This window comes from Eptatretus burgeri, unplaced genomic scaffold, assembly GCF_056783735.1.
Source record: "Eptatretus burgeri isolate ZD-2024b unplaced genomic scaffold, Ebu_testis_v1 Ebu_testis_scaffold_341, whole genome shotgun sequence".
In the NCBI taxonomy this organism is placed as follows: Eukaryota; Metazoa; Chordata; class Myxini; order Myxiniformes; family Myxinidae; genus Eptatretus; species Eptatretus burgeri.
In genome coordinates this window covers 26,720-50,000 of record NW_028222290.1, presented here as the reverse complement: position 1 = coordinate 50,000, position 23,281 = coordinate 26,720, and the positions used below count along the sequence as shown (strand labels likewise).

The window sequence follows — 23,281 nt, the reverse complement described above, 5'->3', positions numbered from 1 at the left end:
TGAGTGCGTGAGTGAGTGTCATTGAGTTCGTCAATTCGTAAACACTTCGGTCACTATCGCTTGAACCAACATTCGATTTTGATGAAACGTGTGGCTTGTTAATGGGGTCTTCGAGGGGTGGGAGGTTTCTCCGAAACGACCCACACAATTTCGATGAAACTGACCACAACCTTCATCACCCATGATGTACCAATTATTGTTCACAACATTAAAATAATCAGGGTCTGAGGGGGGTCTGTGGGGGGTTTGAGTGCCTGTTGCTCCTTATGCAGGTGAGCTTCGGGACAAGCGGTCCTATTTTTTTGTCATGGAGAAGGGACGTGTTGGTTGAAGTTAAAAACCCACTTTATTCCACCGATCAAAATCATGTCCCCTGCAGTTGAGTTCCGAGATGTGAGCAGATCCTCACCTTTTATTTGTAAATTTTCGTTGTGAGGTTTGTGATGAAGTTACTCGATTGGTAAGGTGAAATAACGATACTGAGAAACATCTTGTTTAAAGATCTTGATGTATTCTTTCTCTGATCTTCGAATGAAACATGACGTTTTCTCAATTTGTATTGTTGTTCAGATCGAGAAGTATGACGTCATCAGAAAGCTCGGTGAAGGAGGTCAGGGAGCAGTTTACAAAGCGAGGAACACCTTGTGTGGTGATGAGGTACGGAAAGGTGTCGTGCTTTCAGGGTTGTGGTCAGGGTTCATAAAGGTGAACATGAAAAGGTTTTCCTCTACCTGTACCTCCATCTGTAAATTAATTCATTAAATCTCAATTCGCTCCCTTAAAGTTTCCTCCAACATGTGAAGTTCATGTAAATGAGTGTAAATGTGGTAAAATTCACCTCAATTACCTTGTTTATCCTCTTCGTGCATTTATACACTTGTGTATGCTTGGTGTTGGCTTAATGGTTCACGTGGTGAACTTGGGATCTGAAGCATCCTGAGTTCAAACCCCACTTGGCTGTTGAATTAATAACAGGTGGGGTTGATTCTGCCTGTCATCCTTGTGAGGTCGGCAAAATGAGTGCCAGCTTGCTGGTATCCTGTGTCGGAGTGGCCACCCATCCAGGATTATGCCCAATAGCCAAGGAGACTGCTGAGGTAGAACCAACGCTCTGCACAGAGTATGGTCCCAATGTATGGATGGATGGAAACTCATCTCTTTTTCCCTGAAATCTGAACTTTACCTTTTGCTGATGGAGCCTGATGATGTGATTGGATGTTCCCCTTCTACCTTTGATAAGTATGTTACCATATTGGTCTGCATGTTTTGTGAAGGTGAGCACGATGCTTGTGAGATGTAAATTGATGTAAATGGTCTGACTGTGCACCTGGAACTGCATCACTAGTTAATGATCAACTTTTACCTCTCTGTTTCTCTTCCAGGTGGCAATTAAAATTTCCTTGAAGAACGACTTTGAGAAAGTGAGTTTATTTCATGCCATTTGGGGTTAGAGTGCAAATCACAGCGAAATGTGACTTGACCTGAAAGGTTCGTTCATGATTTCCACCTGTTGGTCGAAAGTAAACAGATTCACAAAGTAAACAGGTGTTACTGGGACCAATTAAAACGTCATCTTTACCCTCAACATCACAAAAATAAAAATATTTTAACTTCAATAAGGAATATTCCTGAGAATATGGAATATCATGAAACTTTGTCTCAAGAGAGTATTCAGTCCTGAAATGTATTTATGAGGTTAAAATCTCGGTTTTGGGGACTACCTGGACTCATACATTGTACCCCACATGTCGTCACTTTATTCTTTCTCTGTCTCCTTCCTCTCTCAATCTCTCTTTCCTCCATCTCTCTCTCTCTCTCTCTCTCTCTCTCTCTCTCTCTCTCTCTCTCTCTGTCTCTGTCTCTGTCTCTGTCTCTGTCTCTGTCTCTGTCTCTCTCTCTCTCGTTGCAGTTTTCAAAAGAAGCCTCCATCATTTCTTCCTTGCATCATCCAAACATCAGTAAGTGAGCATTTCATTTTAAATGATAAATTGTTCTTTCATCGTGATGATGTTAAATCATGATGCTTTGTTTGTATTATTACTGTTATTCACTGAAAAGGTTTGTTTTCCTTCATTTGAATATGGATGGGTTGAGGACCCTGGAAATCTTTCCAAAAAGTAGGCCATCTTGTGCTCGTGGCCTGGTCAGATTACCTGCATGGGGTTAACTCTTTCATTCACAATACCTATCGGTGACATGTTAGGACACGGATACAGCAGGGATACAATGGGCCAAATGGTCTTTCAATGTGCGGCATTTTCAGCACGGTGCATCCACTGAACTTCCGAAAGGACCGTCTGGTGAACCCTCACATCGACCTTCTCAACAATAATCCTCTTCAGGAAGTTCAATCATTCAAACTCCTCGGTCTCACAATCAGCAATGATCTTTCTTCAGCAAACCACATTCCAAAGTTGGTCTCCAAGGCCAGCCACTGACTGGGCATCCTACGTCATACAAGGCTGTGAGGGTTAGTACACCTTCCTTGGTACACCTGAACTCCTATTAAACGACAAGACTTTCATCCGCAGCTTGATGGAGCACATACTCTCTCCTTTGGGTTGGCTCCCCAACCTCACACCTTACTCAGGTCAACGCCATGGAAACCAAGACCTTCAGGATCATTGGAATCTTCTTTGTGGGCCGATCACTTTCCTGTCGCAGACAGGGAGGTGGTTTCTCTATCTCTACGGCCGATCTTTTCTGGTCTGATCTTGCAACCTCTGCTCTTTCCGTGCTTCCCCAGCCTTTACCCCTCCACCCAAGGTCTCTGCTGGGCAGGCAAGGTCCACCATCAATCCCCTTCTTGTGAAACTTCCAAAATCCAGGATCACTGCTCATCTCCACTCATTCGTTCCTCTTTCTTCCACCTGTGCAACCAAACCCCACATTCTCCCCAATCTTATTCTTCCCTCCAACTCTTCAAGACAGCTATTATCACCATTTCAGATGAGCCCCCCCTCCCTCATTACATCCAAAAACATGACAATTTCGACCCCATTTAATGCCCCCCCTCCTTCCAAATTTACAGTTTTTTTCCGAACTGACATGATGTTTCTGGTTCCATCCTGTCCACCCCATGCGTCCTCCCCACACCCATTGCTTGTCCCAATCTCCCCCTATTTTGTTTTTCAACCCCACTATAAGTGTGTCTGTCTCTCTCGTTCCTTTTGTTCTGTTGTCTCCTGATCTGTTCAGTGTTCTCGCTCTTCCATGAGCCTTGACTCTGTAGATAAAAAAATAATTGTATTCATTTAATGGTGAAACAAAGATGGGGAAACATGACATTGTGCCTTTTATGTCCCGATATAATGAATGGAAGACAATGTTTGCTTCAGAAAATCGATCAGTCAGATACGAGATGGAATAAAGAGTTACCCAACAACTTCAGACTCCTGGGAATAACGACTTACACCAACGACTTCACACTCCCAGGAATAACAACTTACCGAGACGACTTCACACTCCCAGGAATAACAACTCACCCCGACTACATCACACTCCCAGTAATTACGACTTACCCCAACTACATCACACTCCCAGTAATAATGACTAACCCCAACTACTTCACACTCCCAGTAATAACGACTAACCCCAACTACTTCATACTTCACACTCATGATCATGGATGGTGTCCCGGATCTATGGACCCCTGAGATCATCCATTGAATGTACACAAACTACGTTCCCAGCACGAGGAATGTTCAGATCACCCTTTATGTGAAACTTCATGCTGAGTAGAAGTGGGTAGCTCTCCACAGTTAAACTACATCAGTCATGTGACGGAAAGCCAGTCAAAGGCCTCACCGTGTCACATTTGAACCTCCTCCTCACTCAACAGATGTAGTTATCATAATGAGGATTTGTTTTTATTTTTGCGTTTTGCTTCTGATGATTCTTTCTCCTGCACTCTGTCATCCCCATGTAGTTCAAGTTTATGACATTAACAAGACCGAGGAGATGATGTTCATGGTCCTGGAACTCGCACATGGTGGTATGTTTTTAATCAATCTTCTGTTCCGAAGGTGTGTACCTGTGATCAAATCTGATCATTTCACTCACTCATGGCAACTTATCCACACAGGTAGTCTGTTGGATTATCGGCAACATCATGCACCAATGACAGAGGAGAAGATACGTCCCATCATTTTCCAGGTGAGCTGAGGCTGTACTGACGTCATTCTTCATGATGTTCAACGTGTGGTTTAAAATCAGGATTTTTCAAATGAACAACATTTGTTGGAAACTCCAATTTGCATAACGACCTGTTAATTCAGTGCTTTCTTTCCAGGCAGCGTCTGCACTCAGTTACATCCATAGCAACAACATCATGCACGGGGACATCAAGGTAAAACAAATCTGAACATAAAAACCTCATGATGATGTCGTCATCGCGGGACATCAGTGAAACACTATCACAGAAGGGGGAGGTTTTTCTTTGGGAAAACAGGAAAATGTGTTGGAAATGAAGGAAAGTTTTTGTGGAATTGTCTCATTTGAACTGATTTGAATGAAGATGAACATAACAAGGAGACTGAGCACCCTCAGAGACCTTGTTGACCTTGGTACACATTGATAGCAATTCACTAGTCAAGCTCATAGTTACTGTAACAAGGATCGGTGAAACCTCGTGCAGCATTGAAATCAGATGATGTCAGGGGGTGAAGATACTTCCACATGTTACAGGTGAGTTCAGGTTACGTCATTGGTGAAGATACCTCCACATGGTGCGGGTGAATTCAGGAAACAACAGAAGGTGAACAGACTTACACATGTTACAGGTGAATTCAGGCAACATCAGTTGGTGAAGATACTTTCACATGTTACAGGTGAATTCAGGTGATGTCAGTCGGTGAAGATACTTACACTTGTTTCGGAAAGATCACAAATTGGTTGTTGATTGAGGGCTGGAGCAACAAGCAGTGTGAGGCAGAAATGGGAACCACGAATAAGAATGAAGGGTGTATTTGTCGGGATGTTGTTTCGAGATTGAAGGTGATGTTAACGTATTAAATGCAGGAACCCAGTGAGTTCTCACCTCATTTGGGCGATTTTAGAAAGGAGGCCAACTACCAATATATCAGCTTGTCTTCTCTTTCGTGGAAGAGAGATTATGTGATTGATCCAGATCTTGTTCAGATTCCCGAAAGGTGAACATGCTTTTCCAATGTGTACCTTGTTTCCCTCCTCACCACAAATCACAATGCCAAATATGGAAATCATTTCACATTTTTCAGGGTCTTTTCTCCAACTTTTATTTTTGGAGAATTTGCCCATGACCCAAAACACGTGATCTTGATCTTATCATCACTCATGTTTAGCCCGGTGTTGAGTGCCAATAAATTGAGATTATCAGTTTCAGCTGTTACTGGCTGTGGTTCACATTTGGTTGGTTGTTTGCATTTTACAAAGTCGAGGCTCATGAAAAAGCTGGTACAAGAACACTGAATGGATCAGGACACAACAGGACAAAATCAACAGTTGAGAAGGGGGGTGGGACAGCAACAGCAGAGTTGAAGGCCAGTATCGAGGCAGATTGGATGGACAAGCAATGGATGTGGGGAGAAATGAGGTGGAGAAGAGGATGCATGTGTTGGACAAGATGGATACCAGAAGGAAACTCTGAGGAGGGAAATCGGGAATTTGGAAGGAGGAGGGATTAGGGTGGGGTGGAGTGTGGTGCAGTGTGAGTGTTAGCAAGGGTAGAAAAGATCACGGTTTTCGATGGGGGATGATCTGAGATGGTGTTGAACGGCTGTTTGAAGACGTGGAGGGAATTATGAGATTTAAGAGAATGTGGCAGTTGGTTCCACAAGTGGGAAGAAAGAGGAACGAATGAGTGGAACTGAGCAGTGATCCTGCATTCTGGGAGTTTCACCAGATGGGGATCAATGGTGGACCGCGTGTGCCCAGCAGAAACATGGGGGGGGAGCGTTGTGGAGAGGGGAAGGGGACAAAGCAGAGGATGCAAGACCAGAAAGGAGGTGGTGGAAGACAAATAGACCAGCGACCTGTCTGCGATGACAACGTGACAGGCACATACACTCAACTTCATCACGGGAGATTGCAATGATCTTGAAGGCCTTGGTTTCCACGGCGTCAAGCTCAACAAGATGTGAAGCTGTGGAACCAGCCCAAAGAGGAGAGCAGTACTGCCTCAACCTGTGGATGAAGGTCTTGTAGTTTGATAGGAGTTCAGGTGTGCCAAGTTCGGACTTTGCACGACGGACGATGCCCAGCCAACTTTCAAATGAGTTTTGCCCAAGAGAGATCGTGGCTGACAGGGAGACCCAGCAGTTTGAATGAATGAACTTCCCCAAGTGGATTGGGAAGAAAATCGATGGGGCGGTTTGTCAGACGATCCTTTCAGAGAGAGATCAAGAGTGAGAGTGTGAGATTTGTCTGGATTGAAAGACCTACTCCAAGAGTTTATACTGCATCAAGGTGGCAACATGTCCAAGGTGGAGTGACCTGTTCTGAATCCAGATTGGTGATATGAGATGAGGTTGTTCGAGAAAAGAAATGATTTCACATCAAATGTGGTGATGGATTCAATGACCTTGCTGATGATTGCAAGTCAGCTGACAGATCTGGAGTTGAGGGGAAACTGCAAATCTCGATCTGTTGAGGGAGTGTTGTTCCACCAACAAGTACCCCATGATTGTTTACACAGTGAACTTTTCATGATCAAGTCCGTGACAATCAGAACAGGAAGGGTGATAGAATACAGCCTTGTGTAACTCCTGTGGATATATCAAAAAGGTCGATCGGTCCATTTTCAGTTTCCACACACGACATGGAATTGTGATCCGTGCTTTCATCATGTCCATCATTTTCTCTCTGATGCCGTATCACCTCACGATCTCATGAGGTATTTTATTGATGTGATTGTAAAATGTTAATTCTCGTACGTACAATAAGTAGATATTTTGTTGAAACGTTCATCCTTGTATTTGTCCCACTCAATGTACTTCAACTATTTTGAAATGGATCAGCTGATGAGATGCTGAAAAGGTTCATTGATCACGTGGTGTGGCTGTTTGCTGTTACGGTGATGATCCATGTTTTGTTAAATACATTTCATGTTGTTTCAAGTAAATGAAGATCGTCCTTTTCATCGGAATAGGGACATGAGTTGTGTAAAGCACACGTAACATTACCTGGTGAAAATGATAACTTATCTTCCACGCTTCCATTTTACTCTTCCATCCATCCAACAGCTCGCAAACATCTTGTACAACGACCTCGGAGTCCTTAAGGTCGCCGACTTTGGCCTTTCATGTGTGTTTGAACCTGGAGCAGTCGTGTTTGGGATAAGGGGAACACCTGGCTACATGGCCCCAGAGCTGCACTGCCCCGAGGGCTACAATGGTCCTGCGGTCGACGTGTGGGCTCTTGGGGTTGTCCTGCACTTGTTGATAGACCGATATTTCCCATACTCGTGGGAGACGATCAAGGTGAGTGTTCCCTCCTTACAATTGACCGAACCTTCGTGACGATCTTAGTGTTCATGATCGATGTGAATGTCGATGCAGTGTTCTTTCATAGATATGAGTATCTTCATCAGATTTCACATCAACACAGACCAGAGAAATCATGAACAAGGTTGAAAGAAGAAAAACGTTTCTTGTTTTCAGAAACAATCATTTCACGGGATCACATCATTGCAATCGTCAGACAGTCGGGTTGTACATTTTGTTCACTGCTTGGTTTTTCCCATCCTTGGCAAAGTAAGAATGTAAAAATGATTAAAATAATTACAATTTCCATCAACAATATGAATTTTGGAGTGAATAGGCTCAAATCATTGTGGTTGGATTGTCCAAGAGGTCGTTGGTTCGAATCCAACAATGGCCCAGTCATACCGAAGACTAAAACCTCAGACATGTTGCTTCATTGCCTTACGATCAACACTTGAAGGATAAAGCTGCGACAGACCCGATGTGTTGGTAGCGATGGGAGGTGGGGGATTGTATTTCTCCCTTCTTGCCCCTTCTGTCTGCGGAGAGAAAAGTGAGGTCACAAGATGGCGTCGCTGGGACCCGTTGTGCTTTCAACTGCAGTCAAGTCCAATGTTGTCTCATGTTTGTGTCTGCAAGCATGCACAGAATATGTGTGACTCCTTCTCCATGAGCCTTCAGATTCAGATTTGGATGTGCCAAACCCTGTTACAGTGTCAGTGATGGCGAAGCAGTTTTTTGGCTTGGGTAAAATTGGGTGGTTTGCCATTGCCTTGCCAGCCAAAGTTAGGGCAGGAATTTGTTTTACCTTCATGGTGCCGGTGACAGCTCGCCTACTCTTCACGAAGGACACCGTGAGGTGTTTAGCGTTCACCAACTAATGTCGGCAGACGGGACACCCGGTTTCCATCCACCCGAGGGAGGGTACACACATTGATGAATCACTGTGCTTGTGAAACACCAGGGTGACAGTTTATATTTGGTTCCGTGGGTTTGGATTCAAAGCCAAGGGAAACGGCTTCAAGGCAAGTGGGCAAACCTCTCGGCCACCCTGTGAGACCCCATCATCCTGAGACGATGTAATAAAAACTCTTGATATAAAGTTTGGATTGTAAAACACAGAACGTATCCTTTGAGTTCACTTTGAGATGAAAGTGTTGAAAACACCTGCTTGGTGAAAATGTTGTGGGCACCTGCTTGGTGAACGTGTTGTGTGCACCTGCTTGGTGAAAATGTTGTGGGCACCTGCTAGGTGAAAATGTTGTGTGCACCTGCTTTGGTGAATGAATTAGTGAATTTTACAGATCCGTCTCTTTACAGAACGTCGGATGCAAGAATCAGCCGTTTCACTACAAACCTCCCTCTTCTGCTGGGTCCCAGTGCGCTGAGCTCTTAAAATCCATGCTCTGTGTCGATCCAACAAAGAGGATCTCAATGAAGGTGTGTGATAACGGGGCAGCTTCTACTTTGGATATTTTATTTGATTTACCAAAAGTTCGAACAGGACTGTGAAAGTTCACTATTGTGGGACTGAGTGGTTCTTGGCCAAATGAGATGGCGTGTGATGGTAATTACTCAAGATTCTGGATGGACCGAGTTGTTTTACCTTGAAGGAGATCCTCGTGCATCCATGGATAAACAAGAGGACACCTGGTGTGAAGAAACGTTCCCGTGACTCCGAGAGCACGGATGCAAGACCAGTCAAACGTCTGTGCACATCTAAAGGTACTGGTTCTCTGCTGGACTGTGGTTCTGCTGTTTAACATCTACTGATTCTCGTGAACCTCATGAGCCAGTTCCTGTTTTCCAATCCAATTGCATTATTTATTCTGCTCATTATTCATGGATCAACAATAATTTGGCCTGGGCTTGGCCACGTGGTGTGCATCATTCCCCTTACGATGATGGGAGAAATTTTCGAGTCACCTCAGTCTCAAAACATCAGCAGTTGGATTGGGCCGACTAATGATGGGCCAGGATGAAGCCTGTGCATTTCATTTTGTCTGCGATGGAGTTGTAAGGCCGACTTTCCTTTTGCTTTGGCATCTGCTTTCCCTGTCAACAATGGCGTGAACTGTGGGGGAGTGCAAGTTTGGGCAATTATGGGATGTCAAATCTGAAGCAATTGGGCCATCCCGTGGGAACCAAGAACTCGCCCTAAACTTGTACTTGATCACCACTGCCTTCCTTATTTTTCGTTTTTCACCTGCATTCTTTCAGGGTTTCTCATTTACCAACATCATGACTGAAGTAACTGTGACTTCCTGTTCAACTTGAGTGTTAAACATCCTCAATTGATACTGACCATGATTTGGTGTTTGGTGTTTGATCCAATTGGTGTTTGTGTGTGGATTGCTGCCTTGATTTATATTTCTTGGACCTGTTTTTGTCGGATGCCCTTCGTGTCACACATTGGTCCCACCGGATGGATGTTTTTGACTCGGTTTCATCGTAGGACATTCCAATGATGTGGAAAGACTTGGCGTCCTCAGCAAGGAGTGAGGCAGGGGTACCAGCCCAGACACGAGAGCAGTACTCCATCAAGCTGCAGTTGAAGGCTTTGCCATTTGTTAAAAGTTGAACAGGAGCAAAAAGAGAGAGCTCGGACCATCATTATGGAGAAATGCCAACACTTGCAACGGTGGGTAAAATTAGTGACTGAAAACCATCTTCGTGAGAATGTTGAAAAGTAAAAGCAATTGTTGAAATATTACGGTCATGAATGTTCCTCCTTGACACCATGCATGTCTGAATTTCTCGCCCACCTCCCCCCTTCCATTGAGAGCCAAGTTCACAGTTTCCGGGCCTTCTGCAATAAAAAGGCCAATACAAGGACATCGAGCCAAGTTCACAGTTTCTGGGCCTTCTGCAATAAAAAGGCCAATACAAGGACATCGAGCCAACTTCACAGTTTCCAGGCCTTCTGCAATAAAAAGGCCAATACAAGGACATCGAGCCAAGTTCACAGTTTCCAGGCCTTCTGCAATAAAAAGGCCAATACAAGGACATCGAGCCAAGTTCACAGTTTCCGGGCCTTCTGCAATAAAAAGGCCAATACAAGGACATCGAGCCAAGTTCACAGTTTCCGGGCCTTCTGCAATAAAAAGGCCAATACAAGGACATCGAGCCAAGTTCACAGTTTCTGGGCCTTCTGCAATAAAAAGGCCAATACAAGGACATCGAGCCAAGTTCACAGTTTCCAGGCCTTCTGCAATAAAAAGGCCAATACAAGGACATCGAGCCAAGTTCACAGTTTCCAGGCCTTCTGCAATAAAAAGGCCAATACAAGGACATCGAGCCAAGTTCACAGTTTCCAGGCCTTCTGCAATAAAAAGGCCAATACAAGGACATCGAGCCAAGTTCACAGTTTCCCGGCCTTCTGCAATAAAAAGGCCAATACAAGGACGTCGAGCCAAGTTCACAGTTTCCGGGCCTTCTGCAATAAAAAGGCCAATACAAGGACATCGAGCCAACTTCACAGTTTCTGGGCCTTCTGCAATAAAAAGGCCAATACAAGGACGTCGAGCCAAGTTCACAGTTTCCGGGCCTTCTGCAATGAAAAGGCCAATACAAGGACATCGAGCCAAGTCACAGTTTCCGGGCCTTCTGCAATGAAAAGGCCAATACAAGGACGTCGAAGACTCACTATTGCTGCAAGACGACCCATGCTTTTTGTTCATGGAAGTGGGCCACGGGAACCAAGAAGAATCCCACATTCTGCAGCCACGTGGTCCCACCACCAATATGTTGCAATTCACCGCAAAGCGAAGACCATCATTCCTTTTGTTCATTCAAGTGGGCCACATGGACCAAGAAGACTTCCACGTTGAGTGGCCACGTGGTCTCACCAATATGTTGCCATTGACGTGAAGTGAATATTACCGTGCCTGTTATTCAAATGTGGGCCACATGGGTCGAAGGACTCACGTCATGTTGAGTGGCCATGTGGTCCCAGTGTAAGTATTTGAACCCTTCAAACTGAGGAGTGCTGTCAAGTTACCGGCAGGTGTTGATGTCAGACTGTGGGGAGGAACTAAAAATAACTCTGCACTTCAAATGAGCAGAAGAGTGCCCACCTGGTCAACTCAACTTTTTCTCCACAAATGTACAGAATCCGAATGTGAAGTGTAAGTGATGTTTCAGGTAGAATTGCAGCCAGAGTTTCGCAACGCATTAGTTTTTCTTTTTTTCAGCATAGGAATGCGATTGTAAACAAAAACAGGGTGAGAGGAGGGGGAGTTGTGTAAAATAAGGGGGAAGAAAGAGCGGGAGAAAAAGAGGAATGGAGGAGGCTTAAACAGCCTCGGAAGAGGCTGAATGGAGAGGTGGGGGTCGTAGGACAGATGTGTGCCGAGGTTGGACTTTGTGCACCCCCCCCCCGAGGGAAAGGAAGCACACACACATAGATATTAGTTATTTATTTATTATTCTGTTTCGAGGAAACAAAATCGTATCATTGTGATCAATATGCATTGTGTGTGTGTAAGCAGCATAAGTGTCTGTTCCTTTTCCCTCTTTCGATCTACCTCACTATGTCTCTCTTTCTATCCCTTTCATTTCACACCATTCCCTTCCATTACTCACCAGTCACGTTCATTGCTCGCCTGCTCACAAACCCTTTCACTCATTTGCTCACATGGTCGCAGAATTATGGCGATGCCCGGCGTAAGTAGAGACAGAAGTCGCTCAGGTAGAGATTGTTTCGACCCCTTCATGCACCCGCCCCTTCGCGAGACATCAATGCAACACCGCAAGGCCAATGGAAAACAGCCACTGAGGGGTAGGGGCGGGGTACAAACCCAGATCGGTAGCAAAATCTCTCGCCTCCACAAATGCCCGAGACAGATCAGAGTTTTGAGAGCCTGTTCCCAGAGATATTTTCCACTTTTCGTTTTATTCCACCAGAGCAGATTTTCGAAACCTCACACCAATTTCTCTCCCATGTCACGTCTTCATTTCCACATAATTTTACTCAGATCGCCCCAGTGCCGTATTTTCCAGCGCTGCCTTCCAAACATCAAAGCCTGCCAATATTTATATGGAACGAGCTGTCCTGATAGTCCTGGGGCTGAGGGGGGTCCTGTGTGCAATCATATGTCCCCTAATTTTGACTCTTGATCCTTGTAGGGGACCCCTTGGAGATTGAAAAAAACTTGGGTTGACATTCCGGATGTGGGTCAGAAAGGTGTAATTCAAGATGGCCGCTGCGTCATTATAACCAGCATAACTCCATGTGGAATTGTCCTCGAGTGATAAATTTCATGTCTTTACCGAGGTTTTTGGGGTCAAGGAATCCATTAAAATCATTTGCAGGGTTAAAAAAGTACGGGATAACGGTGAAATCCAAAATGGCCACCAATATGGCCGCCGCGCCCTTTCATCTCACCTGTAATGGTTCAGAATTGAGCTCGAAGAATAAGTTGTGTCTCAATATGAGTTTTAGAGGTCAAGCATTTCACTCAGACCAATCAATTTGCAGAAGCAACGATGGATAATTGTTAATTTCAGTACAGGGGCTCCAATTGACCAGGACACAGGTCCCCGACAAGGATCAAGAGTAGAAATTAGGGGACAAATGATTGCACACAGGACCCCCCTCAGGAATACACGTAGAAGAAATAAGAAACGTGTTTTACATTGAATGAGACTTTAGTAACATTTAAATTTATACGAATAAATCCTGAGCACCATTATTTACCATGCACAATGCAGTACACATTATTCATGAATCCAAAACTGTTTAAATAACTCGATCAGTTTGGTATACAGTGGGCATCAAACCTCCGACTATTACGTTGCTTATAATTTGCACAAACCGCACCGAATTAGTTGGAATAACCCCGTTAGGGTTTTTGCATTGGCTGCTCTGATTGTTTGCCTGGCATTTACAGAATATGCAGCATCGAACTTTTCTTTGTCTGCAAGGACAGAAGCGAGTGGCACATTTCACACAGTTACATTATAAAGCTACTTCTTCAGGCAAATTACGATGGTATTTCATTGGTACGAGACATTCGTTTTCCATCATAAACCCATACATAGTCTTGAGGGTTTAGCGAAAAATCTCCGAAACATTTGACTTGCACATTGGTCATATAGAATGCCCTATGAATATGACCTTCCGTAGCATAGCTGGTTGGGGGAAGGTCAATGATTGTCATCGACTTTCTGTGATGGTACATGTTGTAACGTAAACAATCCATCGTTTCAATGCCATGATTTCCTCCTTTTAACACTTGGACCAGGTATTTCTCGACATTGTGCACACAGGCCTGCACATTTGTCTGCGCCCTTCCAAAGTCCTTTAGGTACAGAACAGGTTCTGCCTTGATACCAGCAGCTTTCGTGCCAAATTTGCTAGTAATGTCACAGCCAGTTAGTGCATGCATCGCGGGAAGGACTTCACACATTGGTCTTCCAACCTTGTCAGCCATTACATGTAGAGGGATAAATCTTGTCCTGTCTCCAACTCCCCCTCTGAGCCAAAGTTCATGGAGTCCATTTGCTGCGAAAATATGATAGAAATACATTGCAACTACGAACACATCAGTATCGCTCGAGAGAATTACCATCCGTGTGCAATTACTTCTGACGGCATGAAAAGCATGTGGGATGATCCGGATATCAGCCTCTTCATGGTCCGAGTCCAGTTCTGGGTGTTGGCTCACTATCCCATTCCTGATCGACTGGGTTTGTGTTGAGGTTTCGTCTCCCACTATCCGACTCACTACAATGTGAACATCTACGGATTCTGCAGTAAAGTGGCCAATCAGCAATACTTTCATGAGCTGTTCCAGTTTGGCTTTGTTTGCTGCAGATGACCAGAAACTATCCATATCTCTTGGTAACTTGCTTTCTCGTGTGATGTTACTGTACAAGACTGGGGGTTTCTGAGTTCGTCTTCATCGTTCACTTTCTTTCACTGATCCTTCCATGCACAAATCGAAGATAAAGTCAATGCGGGAAGCATTTTTGCAAACCCCAAGGATCATGCTCAGCAATTGCTTGCACAATTCTCCGAAGGTATTCATGGAGGAAGTTTTCAGCTTTCGCACATAAGCCATAACATCGACAATGTCTCCGGTTGGCATATCCGTCCAATGCATAGGAGCGATGTTGTCACCTGCTGTAATATTTGATTCAAGTTCTTTCACAAGCTCATGTTTTGTCGGTTTTTTCATGAGTCCATCCTCATCACTAAATAAGTAACTAGTTTTGACCAGATCATACGTGAAAACCTCTTGGGCATCATTCCCACGGACCCTGACAATGTCCAGTTGCTTCTGCGCAACACCTAACTCCTTCTTGTCCTGCTTCTGTTTCCTTTTTGGGGCTGATGCTTTCTTTCCCTCAGCACTTGCGAATGTCTTAACATTGTTCCTGTTGATTGTGTCACTCAGTCGTTTTGTCTTCTCCACCAGGCGCTCCTTTCTGAACGTGTTGTATAAATTCAGACCGATTTCTTGAACAGACAATGGACTATCTTGAATCTCATCTGGCATGATAGCTCTGGTGAGTAAGTTATGAAGTTTCATTTCAGTTGTTTGCTTCACCTCGAATGGATTTTCATAATTCAGGATGTATGCGATCATCTTGTCTACTTTGCATTCATTTTCTTGTGTTTGCCAACGACTGAATGAATAATTGACAGGAAGTTCTGTATTGTTCAACTGTACACCTGTGACTTCACGAAAGGTTTGATTTACCGCCATCAATTCATGGTGAATGATGTTCCATCTTGTTACGAATTCTTTCCGTTTCTATTGCCAATGATTCCCCCATTTGTCTTAGATGAGCGGTTGATTGTCTGTTCCAGACACATGTCGGCAGCAACAGCAGAGAATGGGATGGAAGAACGTTTCACAACAAAACGCCCAGCCATGAAATTGTCATGGACAACTGGTGCATTCTCTGGTAGTTTTTTTCATGTCCTCCAGGTAGAGAGAACACCACCACAGATAGTCGATCGAGTCAAAGACCGCGAAATATGGCAATACTGCTTCAACTGATTGCAGGAGCAGATGAGAGTTGCCTTCTATGTCAGCCCTCACAAGGTCATGTGCAAACCGAACCATTTCAATAAACCTAACCCAGTGGAAGAATGTTTTGCTTTCTGCCTTCCTTTCCCTTTTAAACTCCTCGAAATCCTCGAACAGGTCTCCCGATAGTCCAAGGAAAGAATTAAGGAGCTCCTTACTTCTCGACTTGTTCTTTGCAGACACCTCTTGCTTCATATCTCAAAGCAACTTGAGCGGCTCCACATATTTCTCTACGCCATGCTTCTCAAAGAATGCACTCCATTGGAGTCTCTCCATAGCCTCTGAAAGGAGAGTCATGCCTTCTAGAGATCGAACATAATGTGAACCTCCCAAGACAGCCTGGGTCATATTTGGACCAAATATTTCATTTTCGATCCATTTCCTCTCAGCACCACAACCACGAAGATACTTTCCAATGCAACCAAGGTAAATCTTAAGTAAACGAAACGATCCCAGGCAATGACTCAAGTCCATGAATTCTTCTTGGCGCCACAACATAATCTCTCGTGTGATTCTGTAGACACCTTCATCGCACGCTATAGCCAAGTGGTTCTGATTTAGCTGTCCCAAGACGTTCTGAAAATTTTTAAGAGCGGTATACACTATGTTGTATTCTGTGACCGGGTGTGGTAGAATTGGCAAGAAGCCTACGATCCTTTCAGGAAGTTTCTCATCAGTGACAACTGAGTTGAAGGCACTCCAGCATGGCATTTGTTGTTCATCGCAGTCCTGTTTGATGAAGCCTTCTTCTATATTTGACAAATTCATCCGGGCTGGTGACCAAGCAAGATCTTTTCCTTCCGTACTACATCCTTCACTTAATGTCGAGTTACTTACTAAATAGTCACTGGGTATCTCTCCCTTCTTTGTTGGTTTGAAGAGGTCTTTCAGCTCTTGACATTTTAGTGTCTTCTGAAATGATTTTGGACCATGAACTACACCAGTTTCCAAAATTCGTAGCTTCCTTTGAACACCATCTGATTTGTCCTGTTATAAAACTGAAACAGTGTCATGAGTACCACCCAGACCCGATAGCGTCGCCTCCTCGTGATCAAAATTATCAAATGTGGCAGTGGTGAATTTCTCTGGATTAAGATGGCTTGGCAAAGGCACATAATCAGTTCCATTTGTGCAAACTTCGTCTGCCAAATCAGTCTGATACCGGAGAATTTCATCGTAACTCAGTGATATTCCGAAATGGTTTAGAGAGGTGATGAGTGTTTTGCTCTTGCATGTTGCGTGGATTCTTTCTGCGCATATCAGATGGAGTGGTGTCCTGCGTCTACCATTATGGACCATGAAGTACAGAACCTGGAAAACTGACTTTAGTTTCCTCAGTTTTGTTGAATGAGCATTGCCGTTACTACGAGTTTCTTAATCAGAGGTATCGTCATCATCGCTCAATGGAGAGTTGTTTTTGCTACCCACGCTGCATTCAAGATCATTTCTATTATAATTTCGTAACACACACAAAAAAGTCAGTAACTCATCTGGGCGATTCATATTATCCCAGGAGTCCTGCAGATCAACGGAATCGCAAAACTTGTCTTGCAAATCAAAATTCAAGTCCAAAAGAGCATGCCTAATAGTTGATGCACATTGAGTGATGGGATTGCTTGACCGAATGACGTCAGCCATGTCTGCAGGACTGGCGTTTAAGAAAACCATGGCACACTTATTTGCTTCTGTCGGCCTGGAAATGTTCAAGTCTTGGCCATAGCGACTTTCAAGAAAAAAAATCGAATGTCTCTGTTCGAAAAAGTTTCCTGGGAATCGCTGAATCCATGAACATTGTTACGGAGGTCGCTTAAGGTGAAACCTTGTCCACCTTTCAATGCGAAATCAATGTTCACTAACAACCTTGCAAAACATTTATTTTTTGCAAAACTATTGGATGGTGCGTCACATTTACTTTTCGCACGGTCGAACTTAATAATACAATTTCGGATGCAGTTTTTGTGACAATATATATCTGATCCGCAGACGGAGTGAACATCTTGCAGGTCACTTGTCCGATGGTAAACTTCATCTTGAAAGAATACCACAGCCTTTCGTAACTTCTTTGCGCGTACATCTTCACAAATCCTGAATTTCTGTCGGTCTCCTTTTATCTTTACATTGGCACACACCGTACGTTTCCTTTCAGAATCCGGTATATCAGTAGATTGAGGAGCTCGTGGTGCAATTCTGGCTTGGGTTGCTCGGCTCACAGATGGGTTTGGGACCAGTTCAACTCCTTCCGGTTCTTCCGGCTCTTCCACCGCTTTGGACGGCTCTTCTTCAAGTTTAATCAGTGTCTTTTTGAGGGTGTACGATTTATAACATTTGTTGTTCACATGATAGACAAACTGTTCATGATCGACTTGCTCCAGCCTCGTTGCAACCAAGTCGTTACGTATTCTAGCAGCCTCTTGGACTTTCATCCGAGCCTCTGCGTTTCTGCATGTTGATTCTTTGGTGTCAATCTGACAAATAATACACTTCTTGATGTCGACATCAGCAAATTCTGGGCGGCGCCTCTACATTGGAATCCCTTCCATTTCATTCAATGCCTGAGAAAGAGAGGTAAATATTAGTTGGTCTGTTTCGAATGAAATGTGACGAGACACCAGTCAACTTCTCAGGCACTCTATCTTATCCAGTTGCATCATTTTACGAATTGTTGGATAATCAATTAGAGCCCATGTACTGAAATTAACAATGATCCATTGTTTTTTTGTGCAACTTTATTGCTTTGAGTGAAATGCTTGACCCCTAAAACTCATATAAAGACATCAAATTTATTCCTCTACCTCAATTCAGAACCATGACAGGCAAAATGAAAGGGCGCGGCAGCCATATTGGATTTCACCGTTATCCCATACTTTTTTAAGCCTGCAAATGATTGTAATGGATTCCTTAACCCCAAAAACCAAGGTAAAGACACGAAATTTATCACTTGAGGACAATTCCACATGGAGTTATACTGGTAATAATGACGCAGCGGCCATCTTGGACACCATCTTGAATTACACCTTTCTGCACCACATCTGGAATGTCTACCCAAGTTTTTTTTCAATCTCCTAGGGGTCCCCTACAAGGATCAAGAGTCAAAATTAGTATAGGGGACATATGATTGCACACAGGACCCCCCTCAGCCCCAGGACTATAGGAGCGGGGTACAAACAGAGATCGGTGGCAAAATCTCTCGCCTCCACAAATGCCTGAGACAGATCAGAGTTTTGAGAGCCTGTTCCCAGAGATATTTTCCACTTTTCGTTTTGTTCCACCAGAGCAGATTTTCAAACCTCACACCAGTTTCTCTCCCATGTCACGTCTTCATTTCCACATAGTTTTACTCATATCGCCCCAGTGCCGTATTTTCCAGCGCTGCCTTCCAACATTTACATGGAACGAGCTGTCCTGAGGCCGCAGAAGATCACACTGGCCTGACAGGTTCCGACTCGGGACCGCAGACCAATGGGGCTCAGTTGCAAGGGCAGACATGAGGTGCGAGTTTGGGCAAGATAGCTCCAAAAGGAGTGATCTCAGAGGGAGTGAAGGCTCGACAGAGTCTCTCAAACTTTTTTTTTTCCAACCCCAACTTTCTCTTTTAGTCCGGGAGCCAACCTGTGTACGAGGCTGTTTTAGGGTTGGACCTTACAGCCTCTGCTATAAAATTTTACACCCCCAGGATGTTTAGATATATGTTTGCAGTTCATGAAAACCAATGTTGGCAATTCATAAGCTCTTGCGCAAAATTTTGGCCGACGTTTTTGTTTGAGGAAGATTTGAAAAATTTGATAAAACAGCAATTGTCAATAAAATTTCTAAAAAAATTAAAAAAATCACATTCATTAAAAATAAATGTGAACTAAATGTAAGAATTCAATCAGTGCATTGTAAAATGACAAAAAAAATTGCCTTTGTGGAAGTAAACCTCGTAAAAGTACATAATTTTGTGAAAAATGCCTTAAAAATAACGTTTTTTGAAGATGGCCTTTCGAACTTTTCTTATCATAGGCAGATGCTGCATTAGAATACTAATTTCTCTTAATGTGATATGAACATGGTATCCATGGCTAATTAAAACAGCAAATTTGAATGAGTTCTATCAATTTTTAAAGAGAAAATTAACATTTTTGTCAACCAAAGTTACCCCTACCCCCAAAATCCTCTTACTCTATTGAACACAGTTCGGTTAAGGTTTGCTGGATCCAGGTTGGGTACTTCATAGTTCACTCTTCCAAAGGAAAATTCAATGGTGTTTGGAGTGACATGGCCCTGGAGCAGACATACAACAATGAAGGGAAGACATCTCTGTTCAAAGGCATATCTCAGGCACCAGCTACTCGAGATAAATATGTGAAGACAGCACCATTTCTCACAGCTGTATCAGAGAACATAAAGTCTATGGCTAATCTAGGCCAACAGGAATCCACTCATCATGGAGAAACACATAAGCAGGCAACAGAAGAACATATGCATGTTGAGGAGATCAAGAAAGTGATATGCCAGCAGATGATAAACCCATTCCAGTGTAACAACCAAGTGGATCTGCTCAATAGAGCAACTGGTGAGAAGGATGCTTCAAAAGACTTGGTCCATGCTCAAGCTAAGGGCATGGAAGCCATTATGAAAGCAGAAGAGGTGGTCTCTATTAAGATTGAACCACTGAAGCTGGTAACTTTCTCCTCACAGAAGAAATCAAAACCATCAAGGAAACAGAGTTTAATCAGGATCTATCAAGATGAGACTGCAACTACACGTGTGCTGTGTTTCTATCGAGATGCCGACCCAGTCACAAGACAGATTGCATTTTCCCATGAGTGGACAGACTATCCATCATCCCTGTTTGAGGTTGATCCAAGCTTAGCACAGGGGTTTGTAATGCGCAAAGGCAACAAGTCTGATTTTGTGGCAGTGCTAATTGCTGAAGCTGAGCAGGATGTTGTTTTACAGCTGCCATCATTACCACAGAGTGACCTATACACAGTTTATCTGGTAGACACAATGGCATTTGTAAATAAATACCAAAAAATGGGTGCGAAAACATTTGGTGAACTTCCCCAGCTGTATCTTCGCAAGCTCCTGCAGTTGAAACCTGAAATGTGCAACTGTGTCAACATCATTGGTGATCAGTATGATTTTGATGATAGCCATACTTTGAAGGGTGATGAGCAGCAGAGGAGAAACCAGACAGACCAGGCAAGAGAATTCTCACCATCCAAGAGTCTAGAAATTCCAGACTGGAATTCACTCATGAAGAATCCAAGAAATAAAGGAAATCTTCAGAACTTCATTGGCACTTCCCTTTGTGAGAGTCCTGAAGCTATTCTGGATGGAGTGACCATCATTCTTGGTGGTATGATGGAAAACAAAGGTCACACTCTTTCCATCACATCAGCATCAAGTTCAGTTCTGGACTTACCTTGTGAAGAACATGAAGAGGCAGACACAAGGATTATTGCTCATCTTGCGTATTGTGTGGAATATCTTGATCACCATCGAGCTGTTGTGCATGCAACAGATACAGACATAATTATGCTGTGTATATATCACTTCTGCTGCTTGAACACATTGCAAGAACTCTGGATACAACGGCAGAATCAATACCTACCTATTCATGAGCTGGTAGAAGTGTTGAGCAAGAAGTACCAGAAAATCCTCTTGATGTCGCAGCTACACTTCTGTGCACATATGTGTTGTGTGGATGTGACACAGTGAGCTACCCATTCAGAAGGGGAAAAGAAGAGCGGCACAGGTTTCTCTGGGACTGATAGGAAACCTTCCCCACCTTGTTGATTTTGGAAGAGATAGTGAAATGGCAGCAACAGAATGTGTCATTGATGAGGCCAGAGTATACTGGACTGCTCTGCATGGCCAAAAAGGGTTCAGCTGTTTGGATACCCTCAGGCAGCATATGTTTGTCTCTTCAAAATTAGACCTTAGGTCACTGCCAGCAATAGAAGATGCGTTTTACTTCCTTGTTTTAAGAGCATTGTATCAATTGCTTCTGTATAGACGTGCACATCTCAGTGACCGAGCACTTCCCCCAGCCACAACATTTGGCAGAACCCTTATCAATGGAAAACTGGTCCCAATTCTCATGTCTAAGCCAGCCAAGCCAAACATAGACAAAACTGTGTCTTGCATGTGCAAATTATCCAAATGTCTGAAACGATGTTCATGCAAAAAGGCTGCTGTGCCTTGTGAGTGACATGCATATGCCTTGGTCAGAGAGGTTCATGTGGTGGAGTTGTTTCAGAGAGTGACTCTTCCTCTGAAGAGGATGTTTAATGTCACAATATTGTGTTAATCCATTTCTAATTTTATCTTCCTTAAAACCATGGCATGTAAAAGTATGTTCTTGTTCCTGACCCCATTGATAGTCAAGCATTTCTGAGTTACATAAATCTTTTGTTGTTTGACATATAACCTTGTCAATTGTAGGTAGGTTAAATCTACACCAATTGTGATATAAGCAATGAACTCCTCTTTAATATGAGGGGTCATTTGTGTATATAGGTTTAGTGGTTATGATTTTAGGACAATATGAATTACCCCTACCCCCATCCTACATCTTCGCTTTTGCCAACATTTTGTTATCAGAGGGGGCTCGCAAAAGTGCTGACTGTGTTGTTGCGCAAGAGTTTCACCATTGCCAACATTGGTTTTCATATACTCAAAGGGTGTCTCTTTATGAAAATCAACAAAAATTTTATAGCAGACCGGGCAATTTTTTTTAATTTTGATCGGTTGGCTCCCGGACTATTTCCCCCTCAACCCAATCTCTCTGCGTCTTCCTCCTTGATCCAGTATTGTCGTTCTGTGTTAGGTCATTGTGTACAAGTGCTCCGGGGTCGGGTATGATCGGTAGAGGGTAAGGGAAAAATGTATATGTGTGTCTAATGTGCTTTACATGTGTTTTATACGTGTTCAACCTCTTTTCATGTCATGTTTGATTTCCCTCACCATTTTCTGAGGTAACAATCCCCCCTACCATTTGCTCTTCTTTGCATTTGTCCTCTGCATTCCTTTAATCATTCCTCCCGTCATTTTCCGCTCTTTACATTTCCTTGCTTGCTGTGGAATAAATTATTGAAGTGTTGAATGTGTCCTGATTAATCCTGCATTGCGTTGGTCCGAATAGCATTCCCAGTGGGCAACATCGGTCTGAGTTCCCAATGGTAATGGTAGCCCACGTACGGCAGCATGCAGCATTGGTTCACGCATCCAAACTAACGACCGCATAGTCGCAGGCACGATTCCCAATCTGCCACGTTTGATTCACTGGTACGGTAAACCCACTTTGGGTGTGAGGATCCGGCCCGAGTTGAGGGTTGCAGTCGACGTTTGTGGTTTCTCGGAATATGTCACTCTCTTGGAGTTATCCAGAAGCGACGTCCCTAACAATATCTCGAAAATAGAGCCGAAGTAATCGTGAAAGAGGCCAAAGTATTATATTCCAATGGATGCAAAGAAACGCATTTTCAAAGAGCATCAGCAGCAATAACCAAGTAGCAAGTGTCATCAGTGGAATTATTCATGAACACGATTAAACGGTCTGTATGGAGCAAAGAGATGATATTACAATTCGCTTTTTAAGATGCCAATGCGAGGAACTCGTTTATGACTTGCATCCAAGTCGTTCATTCCAGAATTTGGGTTTTGTGAACACAAGAGATTTTTGTGAGAAAACAGTTGTGGTGAAAGGTAAATGAGGGTGATTACTCTGTCCTGTTGGATAAGAGTGAATTTGGTAGTTCCTGGTTAATAAAGATTCCTTAGCATGAGGTAACA

The 23,281-nt window shown here is 43.6% G+C and overlaps 1 protein-coding gene and 1 long non-coding RNA gene across 7 annotated transcripts in view; one reads left to right on the top strand and one right to left on the bottom strand.

Annotated features, from left to right (window-relative positions):
* Positions 1-186: 186 nt before the first annotated feature.
* Positions 187-14,972, top strand: LOC147007298 (serine/threonine-protein kinase par-1-like). 4 transcript variants are annotated; one of them, XM_085867402.1, is made up of 12 exons: positions 194-657; positions 1,383-1,421; positions 1,910-1,958; positions 3,929-3,994; positions 4,085-4,155; positions 4,292-4,348; positions 7,221-7,457; positions 8,781-8,900; positions 9,074-9,185; positions 9,916-11,023; positions 11,080-11,587; positions 14,882-14,972. In XM_085867402.1, the coding sequence occupies exons 1-10, from the start codon at positions 508-510 to the stop codon at positions 9,960-9,962; spliced, it is 948 nt and encodes a 315-aa protein (XP_085723528.1). In that variant the 5' UTR covers positions 194-507; the 3' UTR covers positions 9,963-11,023; positions 11,080-11,587; positions 14,882-14,972. The 4 variants fall into 4 exon arrangements, with proteins under 4 accessions (XP_085723526.1, XP_085723524.1, XP_085723528.1 ...); XM_085867398.1 differs by having other exon boundaries at positions 191-657; positions 3,929-4,155; XM_085867401.1 differs by lacking the exon at positions 194-657 and adding an exon at positions 839-1,097 and having other exon boundaries at positions 3,929-4,155.
* Positions 11,868-23,281, bottom strand: part of LOC147007297 (uncharacterized) — a 31,991-nt gene continuing 20,577 nt past the window's right edge. For all 3 annotated transcript variants that reach the window (XR_015054285.1, XR_015054284.1, XR_015054283.1), the window contains one exon: positions 11,868-18,051. This is a non-coding gene — a long non-coding RNA (uncharacterized LOC147007297). The remainder of the gene's footprint in view (positions 18,052-23,281) is intronic.